Below are 14,728 nucleotides of genomic sequence, written 5' to 3' on the forward strand. Positions count from 1 at the left end.
GCGCCTCCTACCCTATGAAGTTACTATAAAAACCTCAATAGCCAGCGATTCCACTGATTGAACACACTGTGGGGCATATTGACGTACAAGGGGCCGGGAAGTATGAAGCACGAATTTGCCGAAAACCATAAGATTGAGCAAAACGGAACGAAGTAAGTAGACGAAAATATAGAGTACACAACTGGAATAGTGAGGCAATTAAAACGCCACATTACGAACAAAAAGACATTTACTGAGAATTTTCGAAGGTGAGCGTATACATTAGCAAGGCTACACGAAAGCAGTAGTATCAACATAGCAGCAATAATAAACTATCAGGCTCATCAGAAATAGAGGCGGGGGGTATCCAACTTTCAAATCAAGATATATCGAGCGCGTGTTACCGATTCATCCTGCGCGTACAAGCGGCGGCAGGGAATAACTAGGAGGGAGAGGAAGAGAGATTTGGACGGAACTGCAGGCTTCGCTAAGCCGTTTGCGAAGTTCATCGCATCTGCTTTGTTGCACTGTAGAGATATTATATATGTCAGGTTCCAATCGAAACTAGGACCAAGTATGCAGATGGGCCTCACATGAACACGGCCACAAAGAATTCAGAACGTCAACTGGAATCAAGATGGATTTCGCTAATTCGAGGGCATTGATAAGGGATCGATCGTTATCCCATAACGACAAACATCTGTAGCGGAGCATGAAAAAAAAGCTTAGGCAAAAGATTTAACAGACCACTTACATTGCCACTTGGCTGGCAAACCAGGTGACTTGGAACGGTCGACGAGTCAACAGGTGTCCTTCCGCCTCACCCAAATGGCTGATAGATGTTTTGACCCGGTTGATAACTTGAGCTTGATAATACACTGCATTGCCAATAATTAGCCAACAACTACATAACTATATGTAGGACTTACGCCATTCCTCTGCATGTTTGTGGTTGAATGCAGGAGTGCTTCCACTATCCAAACCGTGTAAGCTGAGGGTATCGAGTAAGGCATCTAAAAACGTACACGTTCGAAGGTGGGACCAACCTGCGCAAGGTTTGTGTAATAGTCATCTGTGTGCTATTCCACCATAGGGCAATAAGCGCTATGTTCTTCGAAAGCGCCAGCATAGGAATACATACTTGTAAACATATTCTCGGCACATGTACAGGAGTGCCGTATCCAGATTGCACACATGTGCATCCAGCGCATCCTGTATGGCGTGCGTCTCGGACCAAGCTTCGAGAGCAAACTCAGCCTTTTGTTCATTAGTATATGTGTCTTTGCGCAAACGGGTGCAGAAGCTCCAGAGCAACATGCTGCGACAGTAAAGCGCCCAAACCGAATTCTTGGGTGACAGCGACTTGTGATTACTAGCCGCGCGCTCGGAGACTTCTCCGGGGAACAATAATCTAAACTAAAACTAAGTTAGCACTGGTTGTTGAAGATAAGGAGGGAAGGCACATACATTTGCCGGGTCCGTCAAAAAGAACTCCGTCGGTTCCTTACGGAAGGCGAGACTATGTGAGGTATAACTCGACACGAGGTTCAAAGCGCTCCAACATAGTCTTCTGCAGGCTTCTCTGTGCATTTCATCCGGTGACCACGCGGGATCCCAAGGCGGAGTGTACGACCAAGAAGATGAGAAGTGATCGGAAGGGAGTGAGCTATCAGGGGGAAGAGGGATGCAAGAGCATTTTCGAGTGTTCATTTGTGATGCACGTGCACCTTCTTTGGAAATGGGGTCCAAAGATGAGCGTTGATTGGCTACGGGCACTGTATTGGGAGTAAAAGTCGACACGTCGGGCTCGTTTGCATCCACGAAAGTTAAAGAAAGTGCACGGATAATATTATCGAGGAGGACGAGGGAGGATCTCGCACGGGCGGGCGAATGCTGTGGATGGGAAGAAGATTCGAACAGGGCTAGTATCTACGTAGTCAATGCTGAAATGTTAGATGCAACTGCGATGACGACCATGACGAACGTACTAAAGCAGCTTTTGCTAATGTCATATCTATCCATCCTGAAGTCCATGAAGACTCTAGAGACGACTGGGCAGCATCCCGGAGCCAAAGCGCACGGCTGCGCCCAGTAGCTCCAAGTTCCATTTCACTGGATTTCATCAAGGTCGACAATGCCAAACCGGACAAAACGAGAGATGGCTGCATTAGCGATCGATCTTCGGGATTGTATAGGCTCCTGACAAAGTCGGGTACATTGACGAAGGAGAGCCAATACGCAGTGGAGGAGAACCTTCGAGGCAACGTCAACGTTGCCCTGGGTTAGCACATCGGAAAAAAGGTTACTCACAAAGACGACAGGTCCGCGGCGATGTCCTTCAAACTAAAGGGTGTGTCAGCCGCTGGGTTGCTATTTCCGGCGCCCAGCAAACTGGACTTACGACTGGTCTCTGGTAGCAGAGTAACTATTCACAAGCTCATCCCACCATACCTTACGGCTATATTGCGAAGACGGCGTGGGCGGAATGCAGGACTTGTCACGAGAGTCACTGTGGTCTGAATGCTGTGCATGATTAGGAAGTCTTATTTAGCCAGATCATTTAAGCCATGAAAAACCCAACGAGGCGTAATCGCGCTGCAAACGCCACGCGGCCTGAGAGTGTCAGACGAGATGAACATACCGTTGACAGTATACCTTCCCCCGATAACGCCCGAGGGTGGGCAGAAGGAGAAAAATTGACGGCCTGAGGTGAAAGAGAGGATTGATGTAGCCTTACTTGACCATTGGAGTCGCTTGAAGGTCTTGAATGTGATAGGGTTTCATTGCCCATCTCCTCTTTGATGGAGGAGGAAGTCGGCCCTGTAGAATCATTGCCACGTCCACTAGCTGTTCGCTTCCTCTTGGAAGGTGGCGGAGGGGGTTCTGAACCATCGGCTGGTCGCTTCTTACAAGATCGTTGACGTGTGCCGGGTCGCTTATCAGGACCACGTCGCTTTGGCACAGCGTCATACTGACATTCGTTATTCCGACGAGTACAGTTATTGCATACTGGTCGAGTTGAGTCGCACCGTATTTTTCTCGCACGACTACAGAGTCATGAGACTGTGCACGAACAAGAAGTGCAAAAGGGACACACCATTGGCGACAAGCTATGACATGATTAGATATTTCTCTTCGCGGCTGTTCTTGAGAGACGTTTGTTGCGTGTTGAGAGACTGATTCACGCCTGGATGAGGGAAGTGATGAGCGATGGTCGCCATCGACAGGCATCCCTGAGACGTTTCCGCCTGAGGATGAGTACGGTGACTCATGCAAGGGTTCTCCAGAGTAGCGACGCTGCGATGATGAGTGATAGGTTAGGCTGACTGGGCCTCCGTGTGTGGGAGGCGGGGGAAGGCGGGTGTTTGAATGGGACTGGTGTGGGATGTCGAGGCCAAGCTGGGTGCGGGGAGGAAGGGGAAACTCTGAGGGATAGGAGTGGTTGTGGGTGGAATGGATGTCGAGGGTTGAGTCGAGGAGGGGGCCTGGTTGGACAGGAAGAGAGAGGCCGTTATAGTCGAATTGCGAGGCGAGGATTCCAGCGGCATTTTGGATGTCGAGGTGATCTGGATGATACCGGACTTTATTGAGAGAGACATGTGAAAAGGTGGGCCGTGCTGAAAAGACTGCGAGATGATAGCGACTTACGACTACTGTCACCGTGCGGCTGTGGAAATGGTGGTCCGAAGATGGGCGAATGAAGACCGGAACCTTCCTCGCTGGACTGGGCTTCTTCGAGCATGATGGGCTGGGTAAAAGGAGTGTAGACGTCGCTGTTTGCACTGGCGACCATGAAGGGGAGATCAAGAGAAAGACAATGCGGTCTGCTAATGCGGCGTTGTTTTGCGATCCAGCCACGCGAGATTAGAAAGAAAGAGAAAGAGGGAAATGTCTCATGCCCACGGTGTGCTCCAGGGAAGCTTATGAAAGGATCGGTATGTAAACCCTGCAAATGTGGAAGATCAGAAAGAAGATCACACAAATATCATTCCTCGCCATGTCCAAAACCATCCACTTTGCAACAAATTATTTAGGTTTCCTCCAGATCCGCCCGACCAAATCGGACCCTCTGCGCAGACAAACAAAACATCCCAATCTGAAAAAACATACATGTTTCTCCGCTGCCAAGTTACTGGCTCTTTCTGATGGGCGTGAACGTCCAACCTCGGAACCGGGCTCACCGTGCACTTGTGCCTGGTCGCTACGTCGATTATGCGCAAAAACTTTAATTCTCCAGAGGTATATCCATATATTTATTTTACAACTCACGCGAAGCTATTCCCCTTCCCACGCCACTCACCACGATCTTCCTCGAATAGGCTCTCTTCCACCTCCCCCTCCTGTCCTTCCATCAGATACCATGCTACCGATCTCTTCATATCACCACAGATCCTGCGTCCTCTCCCCCTCTCTCCGTGACCCTGCTCTCCCTTCTCACCAGTCCGATCCACGCATTTTACAGCATGCACTCAACACGCCCTCCCCACCTCCGAGGCAATCTCTTTACGTTTCAGACTGTTGTCATGCGTCATTTGGCGTTCCAACTAGTAACTCCATCCTCCACCTCGATCTCCAATGTAACTACTTGATTAATTTATTTCAAATACATCTGTATTATTCAACCCTAACCCTATACACCGAGTAAATGCGGTAACATGCTTGCTCGCCTTTCTAAACTTTGCTTTCATGACCTCTTCGCTTTGGACTCTGTTGTTCTCTTGTTGCGTCCGTCAGCGCTCAGAATCAGATGTATGTCTAAACCACCTTTTTTTAAAACCTCTTTTCACAAATGCACCATCAGGGTGCTCCTCACGAACGCTCTCCTTTAATTCCGGTGGCAGACGAGGTGTCCATGCAAGTGTCCTATCAATCGGTACACCGATGATTTTCTCATACATCCTCATCACAGACCTCAACCTCGGGCGATAGACCACCAGAAATTAAAAGAGCGCATGACCACTGTTGTTCGGTCGAAAGAAGGGTTAGTGTCGTTATCTCCACTCAGCCACTTTTGTCGTAGCTATATGGTCCCTTTCCCCTCCCTGATGATGTTCTGTTAAAAGGAGAATGGTCAACGTGGCCGTCCCATTCCCGTTCAATCTGCATAACCAAGTCCTCGGCGAACCTTCCTCCTCTCGTTCAACTCGTAGCGTCTCGGGCGGTACGGCCAATGACAGCCGTCAAAGGTCTCCATCGCCGCATCGCGTTATCCAAAAGAGCTATTCCAGCACATCTCTGCGCCAGCATTTAGACGATTCTTCTTTAAATCTTCTCGGCGAATTCGACGATGACCCAGACGCGAGGAGGCCGATCTTGAATGTAAAACTGGTGCAAGGCGCGGCACGCATCGGTGCACCTAGGGGCGGGCAAGCCAGGGGGCGTGGTCGTTTAGGTCGCTTTGGAGAAGAAGGTGTTAGATGGGCCAGAGCTGCGGTCACAGAACCAGAGTTGGAGAAAGACGAAGTGCCCCCCGCCGCCGTATTAGACACTGAGCCTGGGCATGAATATGTGGAAGAAAGTACACCGCGATCGCATGCGGCTCAAGAGCAAGAACACGCGTCAGGACTTCAAGCTGTAAGTTGACACATAATTGAAAGAACTCGTTTGTCTGACTTCCTTATTTCAGGGTTCCTCTGACTCTTCTATTGATGCATCTGTTCCGCAATCCGAGGATTTCACCATCCATGACGCTGGTGCCATCTCATGTTCTTGGGGCGATTGATCACGTTGCTTACATATCACGTTCATTTTACTCGGACCTTACACGAAACCTTTTTTCCTACCTTCTACACTATCACCATTAGGTTTCCGCAGCCCCACATCCATTGACATCTACATCCATATCTGATTCCATCTTTTGGATTGCCTTAACAGTGAATTTTCATCTAATTCGTGAGTGTTTATCTCCTCTTGAGCTCCTAGCCCGGCCCGGCCGCTATTGCTCTGTGCACGCGACCAGGATGACCAGTTGGCAATGATGAATGGATGACGGCTTGAAGTTAATGGGGATAATGCTGGTCTTAACGTGTAGCGCGCATATCGAAAAGAAGATGTGTATACTTGACTATGTACATTGGCCCATTGGCCCCCCCTACCATACTCTGGAACCTCCTATCATATTCAAGGCGTATGCCACACGTTGTTGACAAAAAAAACCCATATGATGATCTCCTATGTTCGGCGGACCATCTCCTCGACAGCGCGTTTCCAAAGCATCAACTCATTACCCCAACCTCCGATCCTTCTCATTTTCCCGCCGATGGCCGGGTTGCGTACATTTTCTTTGTTCTTTCTCCTTACACGCCAATGGCTGCTAAGGCACCACCAAATGATGTTGTCTTCAGAAAAGAAGGCATGACTGATGGTCTCATTGCACCCTGGACTGCAGGGTTCTCTAACGTTAAGGATACGAAGAAAGGTCCGGATACAGAGGCGGGGAAAGTATAGGAGAAGAGGGGGGTCGAGCCCTATCGGAAGGATAAACTCACTGAGCAATGCAATACTCGGCGGTGTTTTACCCACATATGATATCTGTGCATTGCTCGTGCAAGTTGGCAGTGCACTGTGAATAATTTCCGTCGACGACCCATCCCTTTTCGTCTTGGCCCAGAGCTGTGATGAGCTTGTTGTAAAATTCATCTTGGGGCGTCTCCTCCCAGCCCGGGCCCCAGAAAAGCCTGTCAAGGCAAATGTAGGGTATGCCGAGAATGGCAGCGAGCGACGCTCCCAGGGTGGACTAAACAGCAACGTTCGAACTCGTCACAGCCTGCAGAATCAATAGCTTTCTTGATAAATAACTCGCCTTTCCTGACCCTGCCCGGTAGTTTAAATTTATTATGCCACCGATGCGGAATTAGGCTGAGAGAGACAGAACTTACCGCTGTTCCCGACAATGTGAACTCTATACCTACCTTGTCCATCGCCGAGGAGGGGTGGAAATTCCATGGTCAAGAATATTCAAGACTGGGGTCCAGGTCAAGAGCAAAGTTACACCTAATAAGCGCGTAGACCTGACATGACTCATAACCTCGGAACCGATATCGAATAGGCTGGGGCCCTGCAAGCAACCTTATGGGGCTAGTCACGCTCGGCGCGATATGAGAGAGCTGATAGTAGACCGTGTTCAGTTGCAGTGAGCCAGGATAAACCATACAGCCTAGGAAGCCTAGCGGCGTAGGTGAACGTGAGTCCGGTATGTAACATAATCACAAGCAATAGATAAACGCTGGTGCGCTGGTGGGTCATGACATGCTGTTCCTGCCAATCGTTGTATTACCGGCCTTTTCTTACTCATAGACTGAGATGGCAACCAACAATGGCTGCTTTTTTTTTGTGAACTCTGTATGGTCGTCCCGATTTGACTGGCTCTATATACGTGTGAGTACGAAGACAAGGTTGAGATAGTACCTCCTTTGTCTCTTTCCTCTTTTTAAATTTTCAGAGCGATCAGCACAAAAAAGTCTAACGCCACCCCCAAGATCAGATCTATATAATTACATAATTGTATATGTCCGTCATGTGACTTAGTAGGTTCGAAATGGTGGTGGAAACTTTAAGTATCAAACTGAAACTTGAGATTGCGTTGAAGCATGCTGCGTGAAGGTAGCGGTTCGGATGAAGCCTTAAATCACGTATATAGTGTTAAATGTATTATCCATACCGATGAGCTGGGTGATTGCGACGTGAACTAAAAGTACCAGTAAATTGTAAACCACGTGCCCTTCGAATTCGAGAAGTCATCCGTGGGTGAAGTTAGTGCGATAATAAAACTCTGTTGCCTGGGGTGTGAGACTAGAGTCCCTAAAAACAACGCGGTATCCTGTAGCTATTTCTTTTTTTCTCACAGTCTCTAACCTTATTTTTGTATTGAATAGGCGTATTTGCTAGGGGTAGTACAAAGAATACAGATGCAAGGCTAAGAATACTAATACACAACATGATACTCGTCACAGTAAAACAAATACAACGGAGAGCCAGATAGTAGCTCCCCATTTGACAGAGGATTCCAGGAATATTACAAGCTGTGGGCTACAATATGCCGCATAATGGTTAAAGAAGCCAGGAATTCTTGAAAATTTAACAACAGCAACCGTTCAGACGTGATCGCAATGAAACATCTATAAGCTTACCAGCTGCCAGGTGCGGAAAGGCTTCATCAATAGTGAACATGCATCCCGAGGAACTGACGTATTCCGGTTCTCCCGGAAGTTTGAGAGAGTAGTCTGCCACGGTATATCCACTAGAATTGGTGCACTGCACAGTACATGAGCCAAGATATACAGACGATATCGGCCGAAATCTAGCAACTCACTGTCCACTCTTGATCTTTCGTAATCCGCCAGTTCCATCGATACTCCTGTCCGTCAGAACCAACAAACTTCCTTGCCTTCGAGCTGCCATGATGCATGATGAGACTGATCAACGGATCTAGTGACCACCAGAGTCTTACCTTCCAAACGTAGACAACTTCATGAGATAGTCTTTCATTGGAATCTGACTCCCCGAGCTATATGATATTGTCCCTAAGGATTCATTCGGACCAAAATCAAGGGCTGCTAGGGGCTTCTGTAATCCATCGGAGTGATGTGTTATGTCAAATATCATGTATGCGGTATGGGTGGACTCTCGGGCCGTACAACGCAACCTGAGACACATACGATCATTCAGGTCGTTAAAATCCGATCCACTGAGCTCCCCCGTCTTGTCCTCCAGCAAGTATGGCATGCCGTAGTGAGTCATGGTGGGCGAAAAAGAGGGCGATTGTTGAGTACTCTGAACCGTGAGTATAGTAATTATTCGTCGGGGGTCCAAGGTGGTCCATGGAGTATTTCTGCAACTATAGCAGGACAGGTGCTAACCAAAACTGGCACGTACGACATGATGAAGGGAACTGATGCACGATAACCGCACATACGAAGCGCTTCGAAGCTTGTTGAAGCACAGCCGCACATAGATATTACCAACCGATTGTGTGTAAGAAGCTCCCGAAGAAACACGTTGAAGGCACCAGGGAGGGATCGGGCAAGCAGCTGATGTCATTGCGTGACTACATGAAGTGAGGATCTTGACCAAGTCCTCCACTCTCCGAGATATTTAACGCAGATAGACCAGCTATTCCTGTGGCATTCAACAGACCACGTCTGCTGAATAGCGACCTTTCCTCTCGATATTTCCCAAGGTCTTGAGTACGTACACAGCATGGAATCGTGTCCCCTATCACCGCAATTCAATTTGGCCGGTATCATTTGGAAATAGAGATCAGCACGCCATGTTATCGCGTGTGTGAGCGCTTGTCAAGACAAGGAAATAGCAGCAAATATAAACAGGACGTACCTAAGCCGCGTGCTGATCACAATGCAGACTAAAGAAAAGGATGTGAACTGCCTATGATATCGACGAAAGAGGTATGCGCATTGACGAACACATTCAGCGGTTAGAAAACCGAAAGCCGAGATGACTGAGCCTACGGCACTGCTGTTCCCATCTTTGACTTCGCGTCGCTAGTGCCAGTGGTTCTCTTTCCCATGACTTGCTGGGAAACCTTGACTTTTTGATATGATGGATGATGGTTATTCACAGGACTTTCGAACCATAGGATACATTGTTGCAAAGATAATCCTAATGGATGAATCGTTCCTCCAGCTGACAAAAAGTGCAGCTTGATAAGCTCGGGCTTCACGGAGGACAAACTCTACTGCAAGATAGAAACCAGACTGAACCCCCTCAGGGCCTATGTATTTGCTGCGTTGGTAACTATAGTCTAATGTAAAATATCATATCGTCCCTGCATGACATCTGCTAATCATCACCTGTGTAAGTCTATGCATATCAAGAGTTACCGGTGATCATGCAGAAGCCATCATTACATCAAGACTTGATAATGACATAACTGACTGATTTCGAGAATACGCCCCTTGTTTGTCTTCTGACCAGGCGGCACAGCTCACGGCGGTGAAACCAGAGAACTTCATATGAGAACTACCAGACGTCAGCGTATTGCGCTGTTCTCATCGGCACAAGGAAGACTCGCGCGCTGAGTTAGTGCGGTGGGGTATCTGACAAGAAGGATCCATACGTGGGACAGGATAAATATATTTCAGGACAGAAAACACGAATAATGACATACTCTGACTGAACACCAGGTTAATCACGTCCCCAGCGAGCACCTGGCCTATCTCTCTGGGAGTTCATTTCCCATCGCCGCCGATCTCTCTGTCTTTCCTTTTCTCGCTCGACATCATCATAACCGGACGTGTGTCCATATTGAGAACGTCTGCCACGTTGGGGTGGAGTTGGAGAACGACTATGACGAGAGCGGTGCCTGCTTTCAGCGTGCTCGTCTGTCAGGCGCCTGGGAGAACGGGAACGAGAGTGATCGTAGCGTCGAGTGTCGTCAAGGTCACGCTCAGCACGCCCAACACGGCGAGCCTCTTTTTGGGCACGCTTTTCCTTACGTTCAGCCTTCCTTCGCCGTCTCTCTTCTTTCTCTGCAGCTCGCTGGGCACTTTCAGTATCCGCTACTTCGTCTCCCAACTTGATAGCAGTGGGAGATTCAGCTGGTATTTTCGGTGCTGCTGGTGCGAATCCTCTACGAGATAACAGGGCTTAGCTCGGTGTAGACGCAGGTACTGCGAGACTTACAGTGCTGCAGACAATGCCTCCGCCTCTGCCTCTTTGATTTTCCTTATTTCTTCATCTCTTTCAGCATCAGTTTGTTTTGCTTCTCTGTTGTACCAATGAATATCTTTGTTTTTCTGCCATCTGCCCGTAGGTGCGTTGATACTGTGCCCTAGATAGTTCTGGATTGAAATTAGCTGTTGCCCGTGAACAAGTATGAGGTCCATACTTCTCTGTCCTTGTCTGCGGATACATCTGACCACTTGAATTCTGCTTGACCTCCTCGAGTTCCTCCCCGTATAGGCTCAAACATGTTTCTGTAGTTCTCTTTGCTCGGGACGTTCCAGTCAAGAGCTCAACGGCCCATTTTGAAACTCCGAAACAGCGAAGCCTCATATCGAAGCCACATTTGATCTTACCGTATGCATATGACAGCCACTTGAACCACCTTGAGATCGTCTTTGACTGGACCAGCCATTTTAATCTTGCTTGAAGGGTAGGAGAAACTCGCTAGACTGCCCTGTAGTGCATATTCACGTCTTCTGGAGCACGCTGGTGCCTCACCAGATGCTTTACACTGGGATCAGGCAAGGAAACGAGTAGTCTGGTGTATTGCGACTCCCAAGGACAGTGAGGAACGAGTAAAAGGGACATCCAACCTGTTGTACATAATAGCTTTCGTACATGAAGCTTGAGGCCTTGAGGGTTTATCGTGGATGGTTCACCGTCAAGGGTAGCGTGATAGGACGGAATATGTTCTATCAGGAGTTCTTTCCTTGCTATTTTACTGCGTTTTTAAGCATGATGTGATTACCCCACCAATCATACAACCTTTTCTGCAGCTGAAGGGATAGAAAATAACTATCGGCTGCTACTTTGCCGCGTTTATCTTACAAGTTTTAGGAACACTCCGAAGTGCTAAGGCCATGTCTGAATTGTTTCAATTTGCCTCCTCGCTTTTTCTAAAAACACCTTTTAGTTTCCCATGTCGCTTTGCTCTTGACACCATCACTGGCAACACGACAAAAGAATCAGGTCATCTGTGCAACGCTTTTTATACTGGATCCATGAATTGTCTCATTTGTAGATCTCAGTCGACTGCCCAGCCCTTGTGATTTCGTCAGCGCAGCCGTCTATCACTGGTGCTCTCTGTATCGAGGTACTTTACCGGGTGACGAGGCTTCGCTGGCCTCTTCAAATCCAATGGCGTTTTCGCACTGCAATACATGTTTGGAGGATCATCATGTCGAGTAAATGCTGGCCAGTCCGCTGGTTGTCGGTTCGAAGGAGCAATAAGATGTAGTGGTGCGTCTCGTGCAATCACTCTTTTTTCTTCATTCAACTGATGTTCCGTCTACCTGAAGGACTGTTGACATGGCCATGTACTCATGATTGCATGCAGGACCCTCCTTGATCTGTATATCGACGTCCGAGTAACGCACTGTACATCCTGCTGCCCGGCCTTTCTGCGCTGTACGGCTAGGAAAATAGATCGTCACCGACCGACATGTGATAGTGGATCAACGTCTCTCATGCTGGCCTCAGGCTGCACCGTCGCCTGCGATACTGGAGGCTCCAGCTCATTAACCAGCCTGTCGGGCCGTGCACAAACAGACCACGCATCGCATATGCGGACCTGCCTCGCCCCAATAAACAATTCGTGGCACCTCACGCTGCAAAAAAATAATGGACGGGATAGAAGGGTTTCTTGCCAATATCTGCTACGTTCTAATGTTTTTAGTTGCATGTATTTTCAATGCGATACTCTGCAATGCCAGGCTGATTTGCTGTTGATTTTTTTGAGTTTTCTCGGAAGAATTTTTCGTGCGTCGCACGGGCCCGCGTGGCAAACGAAACGAGGGATGGCGCGGATGGAAATAGCCGAGCTGAACCTTCGTGCTCCCCAACCACCGTTTTATCTTTCACGCACCTGCTTTATTCTTTGCATCCCCGTCCTCAAAATGGGCGGAAAAGGTGGAAAAAATCAGAAGCAAGATTCCAGTTATGCTATCCGCGACATCGTACTCGCCAAAGTACGCGGTTTTCCTCCTTGGCCAGGCATGGTGCGTTTGGTTTCAGTCGCGTTTCAATGCAAGCCCTTTCAGTGCTAATGTCATACTTGGCTCATATTTTTTCTGAACTTGTAGGTTGTAGATCCTGATAACGTACCGCCTCTGGTTGGCAAGGAACGTCCTTCCAGCAAAAAGACCACTTTCTACTGTGTCAGGTTTTTTCCAGCAGGAGACTAGTGAGCTTCCTATTTCGTGAATATCCATGCTATTCTAATGATCAACTCTTTGCATTCTATGACTATATAGTGCATGGTTGGTCGCCAAAGATATATCCAAATTACAGACCCACGAGATTCAAGCCTACATTAACGAGCCCTTCAAACGATCAGGTGACCTCCTATCGGGGTATCGTATCGCTCTGAATCCTCGGCCATGGGAGGAGGAGCGCGAGGCTGCTGAATTAGATGCAGCTGAACAGGAAGGAAATGCCGAAGTCGACCAGTTAGACAGCGAGAATGAGGATGACGAAGAGCCAAAGCCTGCAAAATCGAAGAAGAGGAAACGGGAGTCTGAAGCCACACCCGCCAAGGCCAAGGCCAAGAGTAAGCCAAAAAAGGACTCTGAGGAGTCGACTGGTAAAAAGAAGGGAGTTGTGTCATCAAAGGGAAAGAAGAATGGCACCAAATCCAAAGAAATGGTCGAGTCAGAGGACGAAGGCGATAACGCGGAAGCTGAAGCCGAAGACGACGACGCAGGTCCTAGCCAGAAAGTTCCACCCCCACCAGCTAAGAAAACTAAACGAGAAAAGGACAACGACGAAACCGATGGTGCGTTGTTTTCTTGCTATAGCGCGGGCAAAAGCCCTGAATTTTCCCACCAGCCGCATTAGAGGATGACCCTGAAGCGCGGAAAGTCAGAGAATGGCGGCACAGACTGCAGAAGGCTCTTTTGAGCAACAAGGGTATTCCCAAAGACGAGGTACTGCTATTCACGATCCAGATGTATTTGCCTGTCTCACAATTTTTTTGCGTTGTGGAAGGACATGCCAGCCCTTGATGAGTTATTCACCATGGTGGAAAGCTACAAAAATATCAACATCCAGTATCTCTCGGTGCGCTCAAATTTGGGTTATGATCATGAATTTCTTCCCTGATATTCTATACAGTTCTCTAAGATTGGTAAAGTGATGCGCCACATTGCAGCACTCTCTGCGGAAAGGGTACCAAGAGATGAGGAGTTCCATTTCCGAGACAGAGCTAGAACCTTAGTTGATAAATGGCACGCCATCCTGGGATCGTCCAAGTCACACGAGAATGGAGTCGACAGTGGCACTAATGGCACTGCAACAGCTCACGAAACGAGTCAACCAGAGGCAGGAGCTCAGGATGCCATCAAAACTGATGAAGAGACCGCAGAGATTGCGAACGGTGGTACTGAAGTCGAGATGCAAACAGATGACAAGGCTGAAGCTCCAGCGGAGGCAGAAGCAGAGGCAGAAGCAGAGGCTGAGGCCGAGGGTGAAGCTGAGGCTGAAGCTGAAGCAGAGGGAGAGGTTGAAGCTGAAGGAGAAGAAGTTGACATGTCGAAGGAAGAGGATAATGCGGAAGGAGATTTGTCGGCATTAGATGTGACGATGTCCGAGGCATGAATTCACAAGTAGCGTTTTCCCCCCCAGCTAACCGTTTCTGATCCCCACTTCTTTGCTTCGTTCTTCGATTGACATATGCAAAGAGTATGTATTCGAAGTATTGCTTCAATCATCGAGGTTTGCTTTGCTTGACACCACGTAGGTCGACGAAATCTGACACAATTTCATGTGTTTTGTATTTTTTTTTTGACCAGATTGCTTATGCTCGTCACGGTTGTAGATATATAATGAAAATTGATGCTTTTATCGTAAAGTAAAAACAGAATTTTTGGTATACTATTGGGAGAGGAAGGAGTCCTTGCTATTACTAACTACAGAAGGAAGATTGGACACAGCGGTAAGTTGATGGGAAGAGCGGGGACAGAATTTCATCGACCTAAGAAACACAGCGCCAACAATTAAATAGAAGTTTTATGAGTCGTACAATAGTGCCAGCTCTTGTACACTCGAGTCACTAGAATGTGCACATATC

The 14,728-nt window shown here is 48.1% G+C and overlaps 6 protein-coding genes across 6 annotated transcripts; 1 reads left to right on the forward strand and 5 right to left on the reverse strand.

Annotated features, from left to right (window-relative positions):
* Positions 1-114: 114 nt before the first annotated feature.
* Positions 115-2,635, reverse strand: SERLADRAFT_466966 (uncharacterized protein; the record flags this gene model as incomplete). Its single annotated transcript, XM_007318085.1, has 11 exons — positions 115-506; positions 573-679; positions 734-857; positions 909-970; positions 1,026-1,067; positions 1,121-1,395; positions 1,447-1,908; positions 1,968-2,232; positions 2,290-2,322; positions 2,381-2,502; positions 2,621-2,635. 8 exons carry the CDS (start codon positions 2,145-2,147, stop codon positions 388-390), a joined length of 1,371 nt encoding a protein of 456 aa, XP_007318147.1.
* Positions 2,636-4,622: 1,987 nt separating this feature from the next.
* Positions 4,623-5,017, reverse strand: SERLADRAFT_466968 (uncharacterized protein; the record flags this gene model as incomplete). The annotated part of the gene is made up of 1 exon (XM_007318086.1): positions 4,623-5,017. The coding sequence occupies one exon, from the start codon at positions 4,881-4,883 to the stop codon at positions 4,710-4,712; it is 174 nt and encodes a 57-aa protein (XP_007318148.1).
* Positions 5,018-5,046: 29 nt separating this feature from the next.
* On the forward strand, positions 5,047-5,562 carry SERLADRAFT_408195 (uncharacterized protein; the record flags this gene model as incomplete). Its single annotated transcript, XM_007318087.1, has 1 exon — positions 5,047-5,562. The coding sequence occupies one exon, from the start codon at positions 5,047-5,049 to the stop codon at positions 5,560-5,562; it is 516 nt and encodes a 171-aa protein (XP_007318149.1).
* Positions 5,563-5,736: 174 nt separating this feature from the next.
* Positions 5,737-6,974, reverse strand: SERLADRAFT_466971 (uncharacterized protein; the record flags this gene model as incomplete). The annotated part of the gene is made up of 4 exons (XM_007318088.1): positions 5,737-6,446; positions 6,502-6,715; positions 6,782-6,792; positions 6,858-6,974. The coding sequence occupies 4 exons, from the start codon at positions 6,922-6,924 to the stop codon at positions 6,151-6,153; spliced, it is 588 nt and encodes a 195-aa protein (XP_007318150.1).
* An 869-nt stretch (positions 6,975-7,843) lies between these two features.
* On the reverse strand, positions 7,844-8,718 carry SERLADRAFT_448914 (uncharacterized protein; the record flags this gene model as incomplete). Its single annotated transcript, XM_007318089.1, has 4 exons — positions 7,844-8,046; positions 8,109-8,232; positions 8,291-8,372; positions 8,429-8,718. 4 exons carry the CDS (start codon positions 8,716-8,718, stop codon positions 7,994-7,996), a joined length of 549 nt encoding a protein of 182 aa, XP_007318151.1.
* Positions 8,719-9,677: 959 nt separating this feature from the next.
* SERLADRAFT_466975 (uncharacterized protein) lies at positions 9,678-10,961 on the reverse strand (the record flags this gene model as incomplete). Its single annotated transcript, XM_007318090.1, has 4 exons — positions 9,678-10,034; positions 10,106-10,567; positions 10,621-10,778; positions 10,826-10,961. The coding sequence occupies 3 exons, from the start codon at positions 10,907-10,909 to the stop codon at positions 10,123-10,125; spliced, it is 687 nt and encodes a 228-aa protein (XP_007318152.1).
* Positions 10,962-14,728: the final 3,767 nt, after the last annotated feature.

This window comes from Serpula lacrymans (assembly GCF_000218685.1).
Source record: "Serpula lacrymans var. lacrymans S7.9 unplaced genomic scaffold SERLAscaffold_6, whole genome shotgun sequence".
Lineage (NCBI taxonomy): Eukaryota > Fungi > Basidiomycota > Agaricomycetes > Boletales > Serpulaceae > Serpula > Serpula lacrymans.